At 38.9% G+C, this 19741-nt stretch overlaps 1 protein-coding gene across 1 annotated transcript in view; it reads right to left on the bottom strand.

Annotated features, from left to right (window-relative positions):
- LOC139740115 (serine-protein kinase ATM-like) overlaps positions 1–19741 on the bottom strand; it is a 72698-nt gene that overhangs the window by 20317 nt on the left and 32640 nt on the right. Inside the window, exons 32-44 of the mRNA XM_071650698.1 lie at positions 19203–19313; positions 16590–16770; positions 15737–15881; positions 14311–14499; positions 13452–13620; positions 13013–13100; positions 7334–7468; positions 6009–6209; positions 4176–4281; positions 3480–3631; positions 2766–2993; positions 946–1168; positions 156–317 (exon numbers count right to left, since the gene is read on the bottom strand). Coding sequence (XP_071506799.1) covers positions 156–317; positions 946–1168; positions 2766–2993; positions 3480–3631; positions 4176–4281; positions 6009–6209; positions 7334–7468; positions 13013–13100; positions 13452–13620; positions 14311–14499; positions 15737–15881; positions 16590–16770; positions 19203–19313 — 2090 coding nt within the window. The remainder of the gene's footprint in view (positions 1–155; positions 318–945; positions 1169–2765; positions 2994–3479; positions 3632–4175; positions 4282–6008; positions 6210–7333; positions 7469–13012; positions 13101–13451; positions 13621–14310; positions 14500–15736; positions 15882–16589; positions 16771–19202; positions 19314–19741) is intronic.

Below are 19741 nucleotides of genomic sequence, written 5' to 3' on the forward strand. Positions count from 1 at the left end.
CCCCAGCTTCAAATCAAATTTCTAACTCCCTCCTCTAATTTTGAAGAAATCACCATGACACTTGCTTTCACTCCTGTTGTTTCTAAAAGAACACAAAACAATTGAACCGAGTTAAATCTACCTCACTGAAAAACACCTAAACAACAAGAACTGACTTTTGATAACTGATTGGTGACAGCTTTCATCAGGTGCAGTGCTGTCGTCCGCTCATTTTTGGCCCAGAAAAGTTGCGCCTCCTCCAATGCACTTGAACACCCCTCTGTAGAAGTGGACCGGTCCTCCAGCTCCTTGAGTTTAAGTAGTGCCCTCTCAGCTACCTGACAGAACAACAACAGCAACCAGTGCATTTAAATGAAAAGTGAGTCTGCGAAATAACTTTGATGCACTGGCATTTTTTTCTGAAACCTATATGTAGACTACTTTGTAGCATTATCAGGTGATGATCAAGATGTGATATTTACTAAATAAGGCATTTTAACCTGCATGGAAGCTGGTTAATATGTGACATTATTTTTGTCTTTAACTTAATAAACACCAAAACAAAAACAAAAGAAATACTCTGCCCATAGATTAACAAGTTGCAGTTTATCTTAAAAAAAAAAAAGACAATAAAAACAAGGGTCCTAAATATACCAGCATACCTGCAATGAAAACATGACCAACCTAAATCCACTCAATACACTCATTTACACTTCATACATAGTCTGCCCCATCCCTATCCCCTGGCAAACTCACATTCTATTATTATCTAGTCTATCCCTGTGATTGATTGATTGATATATTGTCAAGTTTATCTGTCAAATGAGAAAATGAAGTTGTAGGCAAGGATCATGTGCTTATCTTTATTAACATCCCATCAATTCAATCCCATAAGACAAGAATCTTGTAAAATCAATAACAGTAAACAAAGAAATATGACTTGTATTATAGTCTTTAGAATCAGACCTGAAATCTGCCAGCATCCCTTGCCCACTGTATCTGAGTCTTGAGGTGGCCAGCTATCCCATCATGCATTGCCTGCTGTCTATCTCTGTCCCCGCCCTGGGGAACCATGTGTAGGAGAGTGGATCTCAGGGTCAGGATAGGCTCACTGAAGTCAAACTCATTGGCCATGAGGACTAGCTGGGATCGCCACTTAGCCAGGACTGGTTGTGGGTCAGCATCTCCACTGTGACAAGATGAACAAAAATAACATCATAAAATGGTAGTTATTAAAGTGAAGACAGTGATGATGATGATTATGATGATGATGATAATAATAATAATAATAATAATAATAATAATAATAATAATAATAATAATAATGATAATAATAATAATAATAATAATAATAATAATAATGATAATAATAATAATAATAATAATAATAATAATAATAATAATAATTGATAATAATAATAATAACATAACAAACATGAATGACAATGAAATCAACAGTAGTTCCTTTGTAGTAATAATAATAAAAATTTTCATGCAAACCCATTCTTTAACCCGTTGAGGATGGTTTGATTTTGCTACAACACACATTTCCCATAGATGCTTGCCCGAATATACTCAGGACTTGTCCTCAACGGTTTAATGATTTTCAAAGCTGCCTGCAGAAGGTACACACAAGAATGATAAATAAAAACACAATTGTGCTATACTGAAACTAGATATATCGCTACGGCTACTGATATGCCTCCGCCATAATGCATGGTTCTCCTAATAGGTCTATAGTACAATGTCTTGACAATGTGTGATGACAGTTTCACACAATTGGCAAAATATTAAAATGACAGGTTTGACACAAATGTGCTGAATGTTCACTTTCCTAGAACTAGGTTCAATTGGATGAATGATTAAAATGTCAGAGTGCAGGTATTTGGGGAACTGATGATTTTTACTTGACTTTTGACCCTTTTATAAGTCTATGCATTGAGTAATTTTGAAGGTATTGAGAAAAAGTATAATATCAGTATCAAATGGGAAAATAGCATTATCTAAACCTGGCCTTTGACCTTTGACCTCACAGTTCCAAAGAGAATCACTGTTAGGTTGAACATGCATAAATATGTAAGTTTCATGGTGATACCTTGAGTTACTTTCAAGATATGGAGGAAAAAGTGCAATTTAGCACTTCCACTTGACCTTTTACCTTTTGACCTTTGACCTTTTGGCAAGAAACTTCCCCCAAAATATATATTGGGTAATACATGCCATACATCAAGTTAAAAAAAAACAAAAACCTTCAGGCATATTGCATTTTAAGGAAAGTGGTGATATTTTGAGGAGCTGACCTTGACCTTTGACCCCCTGACCTTTGACCCATGACCCCCAACTTCCCTAGATAATCACTGCCCATCGGTACAAGCATATATACTAAGTACCATGAAGATACCTTGAACCATTTGTAAGATATGGAGAAAAACATGAAATTTCAAATTTTTTTTTCACAAAATAACCTGTGACCTTTGACCTTTGACCCTGTGACCCTAAAATCCACACAAAGTATTATCCCCTAAGGATATACCCTCATACCAAGTTTGATGTAAAACCACCACATGGTTCTTGAGATATCGACAAAAACAAAACGGGACGGACGGACGGACGGACGGACGACCCGAAAACATGATGCCTCCGGCCACTTCGTTGCGGAGGCATAAAAAGAGAAAACACTATAATAACATGTAAACACACAAGGAAAGGTGGGTACAAGCAACATGTAACATCATGCCCTATTTCTAAAACTGCTATGCAAAAATGAAGGACTCCTTGCATCTTACCTCAGGACCACAGGAGCCCAATCCTGGAGTTCTACCAGCCCCTGAAGTCTGGCCAGCACTGGGTAGATGTGCTGGACACTCTCCATGCTGGCCTCAGCCAGTTGGTGGGCCAGACCCAACGATGCCCTCTCTACTGACCGGTCAAAGGAGGTCTTGTCCCGACTTCTAAGGCTGCTCAGGGCTGAGAAGATGTTATGGTGGTAGCTGAGGGAGTCTTTGTCAGCGGGACTGGGAGAGGGTGGAGACAGGAGAGGGTTGATGAAGAAATGAGAAAGAGAAATGGCAGGTGACCCTCACAGAAATACATTGTATTGGGGGGGGGGGGGGGAGATATTGGAAGATGTAGATTTGTTTGTCTTCGAGGGCTAGCATCCAGCTCTCTTGACTGTGCCTTCATATTTTCTTTTTTGTTCAAATTGTCTCTAGCTATCAGAAAAAGGCTTTTATGTGACTTACAGTTTTTCCTGCTTTATTTCATATGCCTCTCTTGCTCTCCATCTATATTCTTATTTTCATGAGGAGTGTGCTGACTGCAAGTCTCAAATTCTCCCAACCCTAAAACATTTTAATGTTAGATTACATTTACATAGCTGAGCTCTATATCATTCCCTCTTATAACATGCAGAGACAAATGAAGTTGTTGGAAGTATATGAAGACATGAACGAATGTGTCAATAGATTAAACTTACTAACCCTATACCAGCCAACTATTACCTCTCCTCAATGTCAAGGTCCCATACAGAGTTTCTCCAGGCTGCCTCAAACTGATACTCAGCCAGGGCGGGGTCGTAGTCCTGACCCCCAACAGACTTGTGACCTTCTAAGTAAGTCTGCATGATGTTAGTCAAACCAAAGTTCTGCATGGCCTGAGGGGACACACACACAAACACAGGGAGATGTGAAAATTGAGATCAAACTTTATCTTGCACACAAGTTGTTACACAATGTATCATTACATCACAATACTTTATCATCATTACATCACAATACTTTATCACATTCTTCTCTTGATTCTCATATGACATAACACTAACAAGCATATGATCCGTTTGAAATGCAAGCAAATATTGGTAAAAAAATCCTTATTTGTATATTTATGTTGTTTCTTTTATTGTTCTTCCGGCCTGTACAGCTTCTGTCATGATAGCATGTCCACGAATCATATAAAAAAAACAAAAGAAGAGAAACCAGAATCTTCCAATAACTTGCCCAATCCTCCTACATTTTGTATATCAACACTATAATGACAGTGATTTTTAATATGCATGCGTGGCCACTTGTTCAGGTTGTTGTATCCCTTTGGTCCCAATGCAGACAGTATGGAACACAAGACCTTATATCTGCAATCTTTGGGCCGATTCAAACTGAGAAACTATGCCTCAATGTGGGTAGAAAATAAAACCAGCCTACCTGTAGGAGACCAAGCTGTGAGTTCTCATTGGTTGAAGATTTCATCTGGAGGTCGTAGGCTGCTAGCGCCTTTCCCCACTCTCTCTCATGTTCATAGGTGTGTATCCTAGGAAACCAAGATATGATGGACATTCTAGCTGAATGATAAAATGCTACAGCAAACTGATGTACATTGTAGTCCATCTTCTCTCATGAGCTAGAAAACCAGACAATACACAGTTTACTTTAAAGGCGCATAGTCCAGGTGGGTGGGAGGGCACTGTCGGATGATACTGCCGATCACCATTCGCATGATTCGAAGATTGCCGAAGTTGAGTGGTCATCAAGAGTTAAAGCATGTAGGTGTTGCTTGGTAACGTTGCCTTTGTTATCTTTTCTGCGGGTCACGCAGTCTGTAGTGATGCCAGGAAGTATGCTTATGTGCTTCTTAGTACGACATCACAAAAGGAGTTTGCTAAAGCTGTCATTCCTCTCAGCCGAATCATGAGCCGAACTGTGATCGGACCTCTGACTACAGTGGATCGAACTTCTTTGGACTCGGGGAAGTGGGCCAAAGCGTAAGCACTGATAGCGTAGGTCTCTATTAATAGGAAACTTGCGCAGTGCGTCCACGTACTACGTATTTGACTAAACCACCAGGACCATGTGCTTTTAAGTAGCTAGTAGTATCCACTTTTCTTAAAAAGCCAGTTATTTTGCTTCATTCCTCACTCATGCTTTTGTTTCATGTTTCTACTTTTATCTGAAATTCATATCAAAAGCTACAAATTTACAGTGAAAAATACTAGGCCAGACAGTATTCTTAACTTCAATACAAAGATGCTCTTTACTGAAAGTATTATGCACCCTGTGAAAAAGATGTAGTGCAAGCTTTAGATTTGCTACGCGAACGCTAAGACGACCCAGCCTCCCTGGTCCGACAATGGAAACAGCTGCCCTACGCACGTGTAGAACACCATATTTAGCCTAATACTGTCATTTTACTCTTTGCATCGTACTTATATATCAAAAGCTCGCTACTATCATTCCTTTGCTTGTACTGTTGTAGGTCAAAAAAATGTCCCTGATATCAGATTGTTGTGGCATAAAAATGTGCTGTTTTATTCTTATGTTGGGTTTGAAACACATCATTACTCATTACAATACAGGGATACTGTCCAGAAAATCAAATTTAAATTGCATACCATGTCAATAAAAGAAAACCTTGCTCAAGTATGAATGGTTCCATGACATTTGCTCCTGCGAAAATTGTTCCCATGTAATAGTTGCATACTATGCCAAACATAATTTCTACCCTCAAATGTAACCCTAACCGTAATCATAATCCTCACATCAATACTAGACTTAAAACCCTATCACAACCCTTAACTCTAACCCGAAGTCCTTGGAGAAAATAAGACCGGAGCAACTGTCACAAATGTTGTGTCACCATTATGACCAACTGAGAAAAACATTTTCAATATGAATGGTATGTTCAGTCACTCATGACTTTAATCTTTATAAATCATATTCTTGGATAACACATGCAAAGCTGATATAATATCTCCATTTCAATCATTGTTGAATGGAGGTAACACTTCATTGTCTGTGTATGCTTCCACACAGTAAGCATGCTCTAATACTTTGGTGACGCACTCAGTGGAAGTCATACAAAGATCTACCAACACAGGAATCTAAGACTTTACCTTGAGACCCGCCCCTGACTAGCCCCTTCTTTCTGAGAAATGACATACTCCATAGATTTTATGCATGGAACATCCACCTCCAGTACACAGGGACTTGACACACTGTTGCCATGGTAATGAATACACAGAAACTATGAGACACACACACCTTGCATCCGTATTGACCAGTCTGCCAGCGCCACAGCCGTACATACTGTCAGGCTCACCGATGCTCCCAAATGCCTCCATCAGTAGGCTCTGGACGTTGATGCCCGTTTCTCCGGCCAGGGACCCCAGTGAGACGGAGTCCCCAGAGTCCTGGCTGAAGGGTTCGATGGTCACTGGGTTGGTGGACAATGACCCCTCCATCCTGTGGGGAAAATCATCACTGTATTTTCACCTGAAACTTTTAAAATGCTCAGCCGTGGGATGAAATGTGTCATTTTATTTTCTTTAACTGCCGAGTCTGATATGTGTAGTAACATCAAGCAAAGCAACAAGAAGAAGAAAACCCTCTTTCCCCAAAGCTACCCAAGATAAGACACTAAAAAGAGAAAATGATTCTGTTGTTTTCTTTTTACACTCTTCACAAGGCAATGGCAGCCTTAAATTCACCTGAAAAAATGAAAGCAAACAATTTTAAAATCTTGACTTTACCCTGCATTCACAAAGGGAACAATGTTAAATGCTTTCCTATCCACTACTCAAGTTGAGTTGTTTAATGTAAAATTAGTCAATTCGATTCAAGAACATACAAAATACCTTCCTTCAATTCTCATCCTAGAATTCTACAATTTGAACCATTTAACTTAAAAAGGACCATTTAACACAAACTTGGCAGTCATTATCAGAAGCTCTCATGGCAAACTGTGGTACACTAAATACAGCTACAAGTAACAGCTAAGCAAAAGGAGATATTCAGTTTATTTCTTGCCCACTGCATGCATCCCTTAACAAAAATGTTATATCTACACTGTCCCCTTCAGTCAGCTGTAAAGGGAAAACCTTTCAAAATTGGTGGGGGGGGGGGGGGAGGGGGAGTACTAATAGCAAACCCGTCTGGAAGAGCAGTGGCTGCACCAAAGACACTTCCTAAGACCACTGTCAGTATCTGTGTTGCTTGAAGGTTTGCATGGTGAAGTAAATGAGACAGAAAGGTTTACAGTCACACCATAAACCTCCTCCCTCTTCCCCTCCCTTTCTATTTCATCTTTCTCCTCCCAACGATGTCTGAACATCGTACTTGATTCTCACTCTATTCTTCCTTACCATTCTCTCTGTTCCTTTCTATACCGTCTCCACTAGTACAACTTCAACTTCAAGCCCATTACTGTCCCCCACTCTTCACTTTTTGCCCTCCTTACAACCCCCATATGTCGCTTCCCTCTTCAATTCTCCTCTTTCTAGGCTCTTCTGCCAATCAATGATCTGGATAAGGACTACATACACATAATGTTACCAAAAACCTTTCTCTTTCATTGTCAGTATCTTTACCTCTGAGCATTGCACCACATCTCAGAGTAGAGCAAACAGGTGAAATGGGCCTGACACATCTGGGCTGCCTTGGCTACAACCAGGTAGTCCACATCCAGCCAGAAGTTGTTATCCCATGGAGTGAAACGCTTTTGACTGCAAAATATTGACAGAAACAACAATAAAGATATTTTTGTAGCAGGAGTAGTAGTAGTAATAATAGTAGCAGTAGTAGTAGTAGTAGTAGTAGCAGTAGTAGTAGTAGTAGTAGCAGTAGTAGTAGTAGTAATACACGTAGCAGTAGTAATACCAGTAGTAGCCGTAGTAGACTAAAGAAGAGGCAGCATTCATGGGAAATAATAATCATCACTGTCAATATGATCCTTTTAGTACGGTCTGCTATGTCGAAATATTGGATCCCGTGAGATTTTCGTGCCAAAATTGATTTTTTTAGCTAACTTGGTCAATTTGGGGGTGCTGAATCCAAAAAACTTTGGTTCCATTTTTTTCGACCACGTCTTCAGCCGCCATTTTGAATTTCAAAATGGCCGCCATAGCAAACTGTATTTTGACCCAGATCTCATAATGTGCGCATCATGGAAGGTTCAAATTGATGCAAAAAGCATGTTTATAATGTCAGACATTGTGATACACCATTTCCTGATATTGTAGATTGTTTTGATACAATTTGAGGGCTGCCATCTTGAAATTCAAAATGGCCGCCATAGCTAAATGCACTTTTACCTGTATCTCAGGTTGTAAGCATTATGGAAAGTATAAATTTGGGCCAAAAAGCATGCTTATGATGTCAGATATGCTAATATATACATATTTGTTTTAAATGATGGATAATTTTGGTTGGCGGCCATCTTGAAATTCAAAATGGCCACCATAGCAAATATAATTGGGCCTATATCTCATATTGTATGCATTGTGTAAGGTTCTAACTTTGGCAAAGAGCATGCGTTTGCTATCATACTTTCTGAAACATCTTTATCTGAAATGATGGTCCATTTTGATATCATAGGTGGCCATCTTGAAATTCAAAATGGCCGCCATACCAGAATGTATATTTCGACCCGTATTTCATGCTGTAAACAATACAAAAGTTCACATTTCGGGCATAAACCGGGCTCATGATGTTGAACATTCAGATGTACTTTGATCCCCTCCCTAAAATTGCAGATCATTTTTGAGGCTGCCATTTTATCATTCAAAATGGCTGCTCTTCAGCTAATATCTGTGGTCGACAAGCAGCTTTTAGGCATATCAATGTTTATGGTGGTGTACATTGTACTTTATTTTACAAACACAGACACACACACATAATCATATACATTCTGTAATAATGGATTATTCGCATTGGCTGCCACTCATGAAATTCAAGATGATTTCGACCCATATTTGGTACTGTATTGCGTTAAAGATCTTTACCCTGCAAACTCAAGCATGCTGGAGCACTTTCATGTAGGACCTATGTGTAAGTCAATCACTTCAATAAATAGTGTTATCATTGCATAGGAGGGACTGCTTCCTGTAGGTACACTGCCATGTTGAAATGCAAAATGGCTGCCATGGGAAACATTCCTTTAAGAGCATTGCATTTGGGTAAAACTTGTGAATGGGAAATCATGTGATTCTGGTGTCAAAGCAAATGACTTTCAAAAGTGCCTCAATAACTGTGTCTGGGTGACTAAATGCCCCCATTTAGACGATTTGGTTGTAGAACTTAAATAAACAATATTAGCCGTGTACTAGAAAATTTATTGGAAATTTACTTTAGTTAATGTCTTCTAGGCTCATTCCCTGCATGTGTTCTTAAAGTCACAGCACTTGTATATAGGGCTGTACACAGGGGAGAATTGGTTCTAAATTCTTCCAGAAACAATGACTTTTGCATTTCTTGTCATTATTATGAACATGATAATGAATTATGTGGCTACCGTTGGTGTAGGAAGCTCAAAGCATTTAATTGCACAGTTTATGTATATCCGCTGGAAATAACTACAATGTACCATATTAAATTCCCCTGTATAGTAGAGGCACAAATTAGGTTTTAAAGGTTTACAAGGTTTGTTCTCTGGATGTGTTGTATCAAGACTCTACGAAAGCAAAGCGGGAGATTGTCCAGGTTGAAGTCATCCACGCCCAACTTCTGGAAGGCATGGACTGTGTCATTGGATATTCTGCATGATTCAAGGCTTAGAGAATTCTTGATCCATCTGCTCTTTGAGACATCCTCAAATTTTCAACTTCATCCTGTGCCATGAAAGGCATGACCAAGCAGACCTTTGTTTTTCGCAACAATTTGCAGAACATAATCTCTCAACATTGTCAATTGTACTTAATCATCTCCCCTTTTCTAGTGATGGAGCAGACAACATGCGATGCAGTATTAAAAGTAAAGCAAAGATCCATTAGGAGAATGAAAATGTCAGTGTCTATACGTAATAATCATCAATATCTCTGAAATTCCCTGTTGCTCTTGAAGTAGCATTTAATACATGCAACGGAATGAGGATATCTGCTTCCTCATTGTGACGGGTGACAGCTCCCATGGCATCTTTGATGAACCTTTTGTTTCTTTTTTTCCCCGTTCTGTGTCAGATGGAATTGACTGATCAGTATTTCAACTTTCAGGCTGATTATTTGGCTCAGTTTTGTGGGTTTCTAAGGCATGGGTACAAAAAATGAACCTTTGTTAGTCAGAATGAGGAGAAGGCCATAAATTGTGAGATGAAGAGTGATTGTGGAATTACTTGATAGAACAGTAGAACTTATAACTTCCGATAATTGTATCCTCCAGTAATGACTGGATAATGACAGGTCTATCAGACTGTTGTACCGGAAGAAGTGTTATAAGAAGGCAGTGGTCTTCTTAAGCTTAGTGACTTTTGATCCAATCTTACATCGTGAATTTCAATTGCAAGAGCTGAATGACTGGCCTTTCTCATATTATCCCAGACAGATTTTTTTTAATTCTTTCAGATACAAATTCTTAGTAAAGAACATGAAAACATCCATTTTCATCTCTTTCTAGAATATCCTCCTTGAATGTTTCCGATACCTGATTGCCAAACACCACGTTCATCAGTTTCAATACAGTGATAATTTTTGAGATTACCCTCGTGTGATGGAGTTCTAAATTGTTGAGGAATTCTTATGCATCCAAAGTGCCACAGAACTGAGCTATTATTGCTCCTTGGTAGTTTTAGAGTCATTGGCGGTACAGCAGTAAGCATCTTGGAAGTCTTGATAATTGAGGATGACCCACACAAGGGCAATCAGGAAAAACCTACTCATTGGCATTCCTTATTCATTCTGTGTTATTCCAGAAATACATCCAGCAATTATGAGCTCCCTGATGAGTTGTTTTATTTTGTGGTCAACAAACAAGCTTGTGAATGGGATGCCTGGTAGGGTGACCATGGCATTTCTTGACATTGCGAGACTTTTCCGTGTTTGTCTTCATTCTCTCAAGGCAGCATCAAGTTTTTGAAGATCACCTTTAATTGTATCAATGCTTACTTTTGTACAAATATTTAATAACTGGGATTGAATGTAACTATTGCCGAGGTTCCACGAAACCAAATAATGTTTTGCCTGAAAGGCAAAAACAAATCACGTGTAAGCGAATCACATACCCGCTTGGCGCTATTATGGGACGTGGGATGTAACGCTTACACGCTTGCCCACACTTATGGGAAATGGTATGGGACCCCTCCCCTCCCCCCCCCCCCCCCACACAGTTTTTGCCCCTCAGGATGGCTTGATGACATCATTGGAACCTCGTCCTTACAGTCTGAATTTATGGCGGCCATTTTGAATTAAGAGATGGCTGTCGTTCTGCGTGACCTGAACGTGAATTCGGTCTAACTATGACAATTTTGGCAAATTTATGTAGGGCGCTTACCACAGTATCATATGTTTTTCTATGGCCACCATCTTGAATTTCAAGATGGTGGCCTATCTAATGATCGACAATAGGAAACAGCTGTATTGGAACGTTGGACACCACTAGCATGTCTATTACTGAGAATTTGATGCTCCTACAATAATTGCAACATGAGATATGGGTAAAAACGCTATGGTGGCCATTTTGAATTTCAAGATGGCAGCCCAGAAATTGTATCGAAACAAGCCACAATAACAGAAAATGATATATCAGAGTGGCTGACATCACAACCATGCATTTTGCACCAAATTTGAAGCTTCTACAATGCTCACTGCATGAGATATGGTTCAAAATACTGTTTGCTATGGCGGCCATTTTGAAATTCAAGATGGCAGCCTACAAATTGTATCAAAACAATCCACAATATCAGAAAAAGATATACCAGAGTGTCTGACATCACAACCATGCACTTTGCACCAAATTTGAAGCTTCTATAATACTCACTTAATGAGATATGGATAAAATTACAGTTTACTATGGCGGCCATTTTGAAATTCAAAATGGCGGCTGAAGACGTGGTCAGAAAAAATGGAACCAAACTTTTTTGGATTCAGCACCCCCAAATTGACAAAGTTAGCCAAAAAAATCAATTTTGGCACAAAAATCTCACGGGATTACATAGTAGCCTCTACTATTTTAATTACTACACATATACACTGTACATGTATTTAACAGCAACACAAATTAATGCAGTACATTCAGTCCTGTGTATACCAATGCCCCTTCAACACTTTCACGGATGGCATCACAGGTCATCACAGATCGTCGTTCCAGGATCATAAGTACTGTTTCTGGTATGACTGTGTCATCTCAGTGAAGTCATCCAACATGATCCTTGACCTTCTGGCATTTCCGTGGAAAAAATAATTAGCTTTGCTTAATTTTCCATTCCATCAATATTAGCATCTTTAGGCTCTGTTCAGAACTTAAATTCTGTGTATTTTACCAATGCAAACTCATACTTGACTAGAGATGATTGACAAACTATGTCACAAATAAACTAGAGAAGCACTCTGAGAGTGAAGACCTCCGCCAAGCAGCCAGTTTCTACCAATGATCTTGTTCTTCCATATAGATTAGTGATTTCCACCCATACATACAAATTGTATGCATGCTGAAAATTTAAATTGCTCGAATTCCCAATACTGGAGTATACAAGCCGTTTATTATGTCATCAACCCTCCACTGCGCAACACGCCTTGTCCTCACAGAAACTAGAGCATGCACTTTAGCGCGCGTGTGAAAACCTAAAAAATGTGCAGCTTAAAATCCCAAGTTCATTTACCCTACCTGCCAAAATATCGCAAATCCTTTATAAAATCCATCATAAAAATTGCAGGATCACTACCAAAATTTAATCATCTGTTCCTTGTGTCATTCTCAACTTTTCGTGCAACTTTCATCCAAATCCGTCAACAACTTTTTGAATTATTTTGCACACGTACAAACAAACAAACGGTAATGAAAACATAACCTCCTCCCTTGGCGGAGGTAATCAAAAAATAGCTCTTCCTCAAATCCCCTCATGACTACCATCTTTTTTCTTTTTTTTTACTTTCACTTCTCTCTCTCCTGCCCCAATGATGACAAATAAACACAATACATTGATAAACAGGTATCTTGGTAGTGTCGATATACAAAATTTGTAAAAGTAGAACCAAGAGAAATACAAAGAGATACACGTAGAACGATAGATACACAGAGCAAAAAAGAAAAGGAAAATACATAAAAGGATGAACACTTACCCACTCTTCCTCGGTTGATTTCTCAAATAGTGAATTGTATCAAGGAGAGTTTTGATTGACCTTTGACCCAAAGGCTGCCCTCTATAGTCTGAAAATCAGAATGGAAAGCAACACAGAACCCTGGTATTAGGATAGATATGCAAACTACACAACATACACTTCATTATCTGTTGAATTTCATTACTGAGCTGACTACATCCACAATTGAGGATTCTGCATTTCATATGGCCTTCTATATCAATCACTTAGATCTTTATCATTAATACATCATTATCATACGTTATCATTGGAATCAGAATCCGAATTCCTTGTGCTTAATTCATTGAGGACAAGTCCCGAGTATACTCAGGCAGGTGTCTATTGTAAATGCATGTTGTAGCAAAATCAGTTCGTCCTCAAAGGGTTAATGCAGGAAGCTGCAGATCACATGTCCAAATACCTTGCGAGCTTGGCATGGGGGTCACAGAGCGGCCACGGGTACAGGAGGACTCAGTGAAGCAAGCAAAGACTGCTTTGACTTGCTCTGATAGAATCTGACGATAGACGATGTTGTTGACCGCTAGAATGTTGTGGATGAGGAAAGGGAATACCCTCTCAGCAAACTCCACCTATTGTCACAGGAGAGACACATAGGGAACATTATACATCATGCTGTAGATCTGAAACACTTTGCACAATAATAATCAACATTTACATCATCACCGTATCTACTTGCATAGTGTGGTTGCAATAAACATTAAAACTGTTCTGTGACAGAAATACCAAACTCAAATTTCTATATCTATATCATGGTAAAACTAAATTTTTTTCTGATGGTTTAATAAGATTTCTCTCTATAAATGAATGTCCACTTGAATGTGGAATGACTAGTGGACTGTGAATTACTTACAGCAGCAGCATGAGGGAAAAAAAACCATGGAATGTAATAAGCCACAGTTAAATTACCTTCTCATACCAAATTGTCATTCAAGAGCTTAATGTGTAACTCAAAAAGATATGAGGTACTGGCAATGATACATTTCTTTCATTAAATCCTGAGGAGTCAGGATCATGTGACGCTTTTGTCTGGATCACTTTTTTTTTGTGTGTACATGTGTGTGTGTGTACTGAAAGTAAATTGTTTATTACAGTATGTTTTGTGATGAGATAGTAAAGCGCATAGGGAACATTCATTTGTTATATGTGCTATAAGAATTTCATTATCATTATTATTATTATCATGTGATGCTTTTGTATAGATCATGTGACTGACATTGTATCATCCATTAGTCTATAAGTATTTCAAGATTCCAACTTACTTTGGCAACACACACTGGCTCCAGCAGTCTGAGAATTTCATCTCTCACTCCGCCGCTACGCAGCAGAGCAACCGTCAGATTCCGCAGCCACTGCTCATGGCTACCATCAGCTGGTTGCCATAGCGACTCCTCACAGATACTGTGGATGAATGCCTCATCACTGGTGTCTAGAGAAGGGAGAGCTGCAGCCTGTGGTTGTAGCGAAAGACATAAATTGTATGTGCATCAAGAGGAAACAAATGACAACATGGGCAGAAGAAAGTTTAATTGCGCCTTACAAAAGATGACATGTTTCATTTCATTTCCTTTCATTTATTTGGCAAAATATAAAACAATATACAACTTGCAGGTCATTACAAAGAAACAAATACATGCCAGGACTCCTAAGAAGCAATTTTGTGCTTGTGGCTGGAGCCCTCAAACCCAAAAAGATAAAATACTGTACATACAATCAACCAACACTTATTGTGATATGGACCAACACATATAGAAGATTAGTCCAAATTGAAATATGTAACACATATGTGTACTTAAATCATCTGTTATTGACACAAAAACATATCTTAGCTTAATTTGTTGGCAGTCACACATACACACACACACACACACACACACACACACACACACACACACACACACACTCACATTCACACATCCATCCTTAGTATACAGAGAAAAGAGATGAGAAAAAGAAAGGTAGAGGAAGAAAGGAAGTCTAGTCAGTCATGGATACCATCTGTCTAAATACACTCTGTTTATATAATACTTTAAATCTGGAAAATGTAGTGCTGGATTTAAGGTCACCATCAATAGAATTCCATTCCTTAACACCTGTAAAACATGTACTAGTCCAAGAAAAAAAAAATGCTGGTGAATGTCATTGTCTTAGGTAAGCGTGCTTGTCAAAGGATATTGCTACATCCCACTCAATCTTCAGAGAAAGATTTAGAGGGCTATTGAAAATCATCTCACTACTGCCTCAAGGTTACTGGGTGGACTCTTGCTGTAACAACCTATTTTGTGAATCATGGGATAGTCTTACCTATGAGTGAGAAAGCCTTACTTTAAAAATGACACAAAATGAGGTAACAAAATAGTATTCTGGTGCAAAAATGCTAAATCTAACGCAGTGAATTTTTGCATTGCAAATATCAAAACACTCTGAAACAGCATCATAAAGTGTCAAAGGGATACAGCATTATGCCACAGCAGGTATCTGCACATTTTTATCATAGGACACATTTCCTATAGAGCCCTGCCCGAGTATACTCAGGACTCGTCCTCAATGGGTTAAAGGCTCAGTGCAAAACCTGTTAGACTACAGGAGTGGAGTATGAAGACTTCAAAAAAAGAAAAAGAAAAAAATAAGGACAATCTGTTGGGCTACAAAAGGGTAAGATGAAAGATTTTATTGTGTGTTTCTCACCTTCTTCTTGGGGGTCCTAAAGGGGTGCAAGTAAGCCAAGAGGTGGTCCGTCTGAAGGTCCTTGTACTTCTCATAGAACTGGCGACCACTTGGTGTGGCCAAGATACTCTTCAGACAGCTAGCTGATGCTTCTATGGTGTCCACACTTTGAAAATTACAAAATTACACAGTCATATAATGTCCATTATTTTCTTTTCATATATGCAATCAGCAAAAGTTTATTCACTATATACATGTAGGAGATATTCTATGACATTTATTAACAAATTCAAATGTTAAAAAAATCTGCACATCAATGCATCAAACACAACTTAATCCTATCTAGAAAATCCTACATTTTAAGGTTCATATTATTTGTTGTAGCTCACTTCGCAATTTATATAATTTGTTTGTTGCAATAGGAAAAGATATGTACATATATTCATGAAAGAGAATCAAGTCATTAAAGGAAATCCTACAGATCCCTGTATCAGAACAAAGTAACAATGTGCTACCATACGCTTTGCCTACTGGTCAGGGTACATACAAGGCCTCTTTATAATGGAAGTCTGCCAGTTTATCTTAGACCTTTACTGTATGGGCTTACATCATGTGTAAACCTTAAAACGACAGTAGGTGAATACAAGTAAAAATCATGTAGAACAATAAACGGAAGCAGGAAAGCCAGGTAATTATCAGTATCAGTCATTGTAAGCAATAATATATAAATGTTTCCGTGTTAGCCTTAGGTTTGAGATGGGTTTGAGAAGAGTGGATGTTCATCAAGAGAACAGAGGAAGACGCTGTCTGAACTAACTTACATTGAGGTAAATGAATCAATGCAAACATTGTATTATGTGGCCATTATTCTCACCACGGGTCAGTGAGGTAATCCTTCAACAGATGAAGAATGATAGCATTCCTTGCTCCGACCGTGTCTCCAGCCTCACGGAAGGCCTTGACCGCTGGTCCATAGCTGGCATTGTCCTCCTGCTGACCGGTCTTGATGGCTATCATGGACAAATCTGGTGCTCCTATCTCACCTAGACACTTGGCTGCAATGAGATCGACAATCAGAAAGTATCTAAGGATGTGGAGTCTCCTTCACATCAAACAATGTATTTTTGGCTAACACAGAGGTGAAAGGTCAAGCCAAAACACAAATTTTATTTTGTCCTTTTGTATGATCTAATCCCAAAGTAAAGTCTCTTTCTTTATTCACAAAGAAATACAAATAATGCGTCTCATGCATAAACTTTTTTTCTCTTTTTCATTTTTTGATTTCATTTTGTTCTTTCTTTGCGCTTTTTTCATTTGCAGATCCTTTTTTCCCCAATTTATTCCTTCCTATAGCCCGAGTCTTTTTTATACAGCCTTTTCCGCCTACACATACACACACTAGGTTTGTTTGTTTATACATACTTGTGCTTATTTTGCCCTGCCTGCTTATCTACATACATGTATACAATTTTCTCTCCCCTAGTTTTCACATGTGCTTTATTTTATTTCTTTTATCTATCTATCTGTATATATATATATATATATATATAAATTAATTTTTTCATTACTGTTATTCCATTGTCACTTTTGCCATTACTATATGTGTATATACTTTGATATGTTTGATTACTTCCTTTTGTTGCCTCCTCCTGGTACACCTTTAGGGCTCCCTGTTTGTTCAGCCCCCCCCCCCCCCTTCCCTTGCTGTTGCTTTTTTCACTCTTTCCCTTTCCATATCCTTCTGGTGTTCCTTATCTTCTTTGATGTTGCCTCCCTATTCATCCTTTCCTTCAATGGTTGCCTCCTTGATCCTCATGATCATTACTGACCCTCCTCCGCCTTTTGTCTGTCCGCTCTCCTCTGCCTTTTGTCTGTCCACCCTCCTGCTCGCTCTAATCCCCCTCCCTTTACCTGTTGGGCTCCTTGCCCATGACTTCCCACCCTCTCCTTTGTTTTCTTTGTTTTGTGTACCCAGCCTGTCCCTGTCTGTTCTTGTTGTGTGAAGTCCTTATATGTGATTGCTTTCCCTGCCTGTTTGTCATTTTGCCTCTGATGAAGATTCTGCTAGGATCGAAAGCTCAGGCCCCTTTTGACTCCATCATGCATAAACTGGTACTGGCATTTCATCTCATCATTTAAATTCTCCATGCCTCTTGTATTGACATGTTTGTGCTGACTTAGTTGAATGTCTTACGAGCCATTTGTGTTTGATGTGCAACTCTATGGGGCATTTTTTAAAAAGAAAATTATGTCTATAAAACAAAGATTACAACAGTACCACAAATCACTTCTAATCCAAGCTGTTGGGATCAATGAGAATAGATATTAGTGGTTTATTGACTGGTATAGTATTAACCCTAAAAGGGTCGGGGGGGGGGGGGGGGGGGGAATCCGCCCCCCCCCCTCGAAGTTTCGTGCTATAATTCTGTAACGTGAGAAGGCCTTGTCGCGAGGCTTCTTGACTTTCTTCGTTCAAGTCTCGCACAACTTTTGAGACCAAATTTGCAACGTCCGCACATACTTTTGCGAAGCCACGCCTATTTTTGTAACGGAATGTTGCACCAAAACGGGCAGTTTTGTGATTTTGTGTACATTTCCTATGGAAAACAGTGCTCTGTCATGAAAGTCATAAAAACCTGATTATTTTTACAATTAATCACTTTCATTGATTGATTTTGTGCTAATTATGGTAGAAAAGTGGTCAGTGACAATTTCCAATGAAAAAACAAAGGAAAAACAAAAGTTGAAAAACAAAGAAATACATAAATTCTGAAAACAATAAAGTACATAAGAATTGAAATGAGTTTTGGAAGTTTTTGTGATGTACAATTGTTGAATATGCTAAAACAGATTTACAGATAAAAAATTAGACTCTCAATGCTTTTAATTAGGCTAAAATATGATCTTGAGCTTAATTTGCATAATTAATTAATCAAAATCAGAAATTGATTGTTTCAAAAAATCTTATGAAACAATCTTGTAGATTTTGACGTGGGTCTCATGCATGCAAAATTTCATCACGATCGCACCACCGATGGCCGAGATCTCAAGGGGGGGGGGGGGGGGGGGGGGGGGGGGGGGGGGGGGGGGCGGCCCCTTTAGGGTTAATGAGAAATGCAGGGTTACAATCAACCAGTCCAGTGTAACAACTTTATCTGCAACAAGTATTTCAACATTATTCTGTTTATTGTACACAGCTTTTTTATCAGTTGCTATGTGGAGGAATGCCTGCTTGAGAGGAGCACAGGGTAGGTCTTGCATCGACACCATCATCTCCATTGCTACCTCAGAACATCAATCTCATCACTTTGTATGGGTACATGGTCCTCACTTTGATATTCACACGGAGGAGAAAAAAACAACTTTCAAATCAAATGATCACAAATTTGTCACTCAACAGAGTGCAATGCACTTACATGTGTTTGACAAACAATAATTTCACTTCCCAGCATATCTAATGTAGCACACAGAGAAATACTTTAATTACCAGCTCCACTTATCAGCATCTGGGCTTCTTTATCTGGGTTGCCATGACAACTGCCACAAATTGACACCAGTTCACAGATGAGCCTTGGCAGCAGACTGGTGCTGCAATCCCCTGGAGTTGAAAGTGATGATGGTACACTTGCATATTACACGAGGTTACAAAGGCAAGAAAGTACATGTACATCAACAGTACTACATAGGAATAAACATTGTATGCTGTACAAGGGCTTTCTACAGCTTAGTTGGTAGAGCATTGGGCTAGCACCAGATGTCTTGGGTTCAAATCCCAATGGAATTCCATTTTCTTTGCTCAATTTTCACTTATGAATTACATACATTTCTGGTCAGTTTCCCTTTGTTTGTGTTTATTACATTGTACATACTCATATTCAAAGAGCTGCATCACTTCAGTGATCCCTCACATTTATCCCCAAGTTCATTTGCATCCTTTGGGTCTATGTCAGGTTAATGTGTATGTTTGCATGTGTGTGTGTGTGTGTGTGTGTGTGTGTGTGTGTGCATGTGTCACATATACAGATT

Source organism: Diadema antillarum, unplaced genomic scaffold (assembly GCF_040938485.1).
Source record: "Diadema antillarum isolate AM-2024a unplaced genomic scaffold, OU_Dant_1.0 seq00000836_RagTag, whole genome shotgun sequence".
Lineage (NCBI taxonomy): Eukaryota > Metazoa > Echinodermata > Echinoidea > Diadematoida > Diadematidae > Diadema > Diadema antillarum.